At 41.0% G+C, this 3003-nt stretch overlaps 1 protein-coding gene across 1 annotated transcript; it reads right to left on the reverse strand.

Moving 5' to 3' along the window:
* Positions 1-417: 417 nt before the first annotated feature.
* On the reverse strand, positions 418-1327 carry LOC132310102 (pectinesterase inhibitor-like). The gene has a single exon (XM_059808328.1). It carries the CDS (start codon positions 1284-1286, stop codon positions 741-743), a length of 546 nt encoding a protein of 181 aa, XP_059664311.1. The 5' UTR covers positions 1287-1327; the 3' UTR covers positions 418-740.
* Between the last annotated feature and the right edge of the window lie 1676 nt (positions 1328-3003).

A 3003-nucleotide genomic window follows, 5' to 3' on the forward strand; every position in this document is an offset into this window, starting at 1 on the left:
AAGAACATGCCCAAACAATCCAAAAACTAAGATTTGCAGACTAATAATTGAAACCCAACACCAGTTATCCCAACCCCACCAATTCTCACGGCCCTCATTTGAACCTAGATCCAGCAACAAATTATGACATAAAATGAAGGGCAAAGGTAAAACCCTTCATGGTAATTTGCTGGGGGTAGAGGGGTTGGTGTGAAGGCATTCTTACCTTTCATCTTTAACCGATTCACGAAGAGAGCAATGGATCGGAGGCTGTGATTTTTTAATGACTGGAGAGACTCATGACGAATCTGAGAGGAGTAAGTCTGTCTGTGATGAGTAATGTCCTTTAACATGGTAACAAATAAATCCATATGTAATGCTATATATATAAAAGCTTGGTCTCTTGTGGCAAGGAATTTATATAACTAGAAGCAACATTATATTATTTGTTGACGATTGCACGCGCACATATTTCATGGCCAAATGTGCGGTGTCCATAAAATGCACTATACATGCCTTTCTTACAACATGAGCCACCAACAAGCTTTAACCCTCCTTTTCTTTTCATTACATTCTATTCCTCAGACTAAAAAAATGTGCTAGTGTTAAAAAATTGGTTGGTCAGTCACAACTTTCACAACCATTTTCTGAGAATATATATAAATCAATCTGTATACTGACTGATTTTCATATTTATATAAGAACAGGAAGACAATAGAGACATGGATCCGTGCACCCAAGATCACAATGACAGGGCATCACTAGTGAGCCACGGCATGGACAACGCCCAAAGCTGTATTAATCAGCTGGTGAGCAGCGTGGCTCTTCTTAGACAACTCCAATGCAACACCGCTTTTCATGTCCTTGACTTTGTTCTGGCATGTGAGGATCTGAGTTGCAGCAGTCTTCATCCAAGTCTCGACATTCTGATAGTCGTTCATATTGAAACCCACCACAGCATGATCAATCTGTGCCACCGCGTCCAGGTACTGTTTATTGCAGTCATAGATGTCCTCCTGCACACCGGGTTCTAAAGTGCCGTCACTAAGCAAGCTCTTGACTCGGACCGATATTTCAGTGGTATTTTTAACAGCTAGCTTGAGAGCGATCGTGGCAAGGCCTTTGATATCTGCATTTGTGCTTGCAGGGTCAGCCTGAAAGACGGAAAGGCAAAACTCCTTGTGCGGAGAGTGCTCACACGCACGTGAAATTTGGTTGCTTCCATTACCCTTGGGGTCTGCGGCAAACAGACCGGGTTGGAAGGTGAGGGAGAGGACAAGAGAGAAGATAAAGAAGACAGTAGACATGGCTAATGTGTCTTCTTTTTCCTTGAATGGAACTGTGGTTGCCTTTTTTGGAGGTTTAAATGAGGATGGTCTGGCGTGTGATTTGCGTGTGAGCAATGCGTAAAGATAGATATGGCTAACAATATTTGGGTTTTGTTGCTACGGTTTTGAGAAGGTAATTTAAGGAAGGGCTTAAAACAATGACCACCCATTGTCATTGAGGTACTTTTGGCCACTAAATGATTAGCCTATTTTTGCAAGTGAGGGTGGTTAAACACATTAGCAGAAAACTTTTACTAGCCATTCAATTAATATGGTTATATATAGCCTTTTTAAATAGAAGTAGTTGTCTTAATTCCTACAGGGTTTCTATGTCTATTTTTGTCACAACACGCAAAACATGAAATAAGGCTAAAATCATCTGAATATAACTAACTTGTTAGTTCACTACCTTAGTCGTGAATGGGTATTTTGGAATTTGCTCACCAGGACTTGTGAATATGACTCGTTTATTAGAACTTGTTCCGCTTATAGTTAAATTTTTTCTTATTATAGTTTGAACTCAAGCTTGAGATTAGCTAAAAGAGCCAAACTAGGTGAGGTCGAACTCAAACACAGGATCAACCAAACACATAAGGTACACTACAGCTTAAATTATCAATCAACTTTTAACTTAGGTGCAGAATTCACCTTGTTACATTGAAGAAAAAATAATCTGACATTGACTAGTTGCGCTGACCAATCAAGATAACTATGGAATTCATTTCAAATCCCAGCTTCCAGAAGATGAAGATGAAGATGACGACGACGACGACGATGAGTCTATCAGTTAGTTGGTGAGTGAAGATGATGTTCTATCTAGAGATTTGTTAGAAGAGATAAAACTAGATCTTCTCAATCGACATTTGCGCAATCGACTGAGATTTGATCGTCGGAGCGTCCTTAGCCGGCACCATACCGGTGCCATACCAAGTGATGTCATCCTTGTCATATTGCACGAAAATGATTTTATTTCGGATCGCGTGGATTTTTCTCTCAGCAATTAGCACCATCTGTGGGAAATGACATGTTCCCTTGGTGAGAATCAACAAATCTCTCCATTGAGTTTATGGTTACCAGCGAAGCAACATCGTTGCAGATTTTTGGTTAGAGAACTATTAGGGGGACACTCTGACGTCCCAAATGACCAAGAATGTGTCGCAGCATTGGGTAGAAAAGTTGGCCTAAACCATGGTCATCTCTGCAAGGAAGCCAAGGCATTATTTCCAAGCACACACAATAGTAATGCTAACAAACCAACTGCTTAGGCAGGTCCTCCACAAGCGAGATACCTCAAGTCGACCATGAAATGGTTAGTAGAGTTTGGGGAGTTTGATATCCAGTAAAAGCCAAGAATCGCCCTAAAGGCCGAGTCGATAATAGATGTACGTTGTAGTTGAGTTCACTCCGGAAGATGGGTAAATGCATGACTCAAATATGGATCAGCCAACGCCCAAGCTAGTAGAGCAAGACTGGTAACTATCTCCCTAGAGGGAGAGAGCATCAAATATGCACTCAAATTTGGTTTCAAAACAACTAATAATAAAGCAAGGTATGAAGCCCTATTGGCCTGCCTAAGGTTGGTAAAAGCTCTTGGAGCTGAACGACTGAAGGCATACACTAACTATCAATTGGTTGTCAGGAAAGTCCGAGATGAGTACGAGACCAAGGATCAGAAGATGAAAACCTACCTTGTGAA

The sequence above is a fragment of the Cornus florida genome, unplaced genomic scaffold, assembly GCF_030987335.1.
Source record: "Cornus florida cultivar Cherokee Brave unplaced genomic scaffold, ASM3098733v1 CherokeeBrave_3.0.0_Hap2_Chr05, whole genome shotgun sequence".
In the NCBI taxonomy this organism is placed as follows: Eukaryota; Viridiplantae; Streptophyta; class Magnoliopsida; order Cornales; family Cornaceae; genus Cornus; species Cornus florida.

What these genes read in the sequence shown, in the direction of transcription:
- LOC132310102 (XM_059808328.1), bottom strand. Translation starts at nt 1,286, where the DNA reads ATGTCTACTGTCTTCTTTATCTTCTCTCTTGTCCTCTCCCTCACCTTC.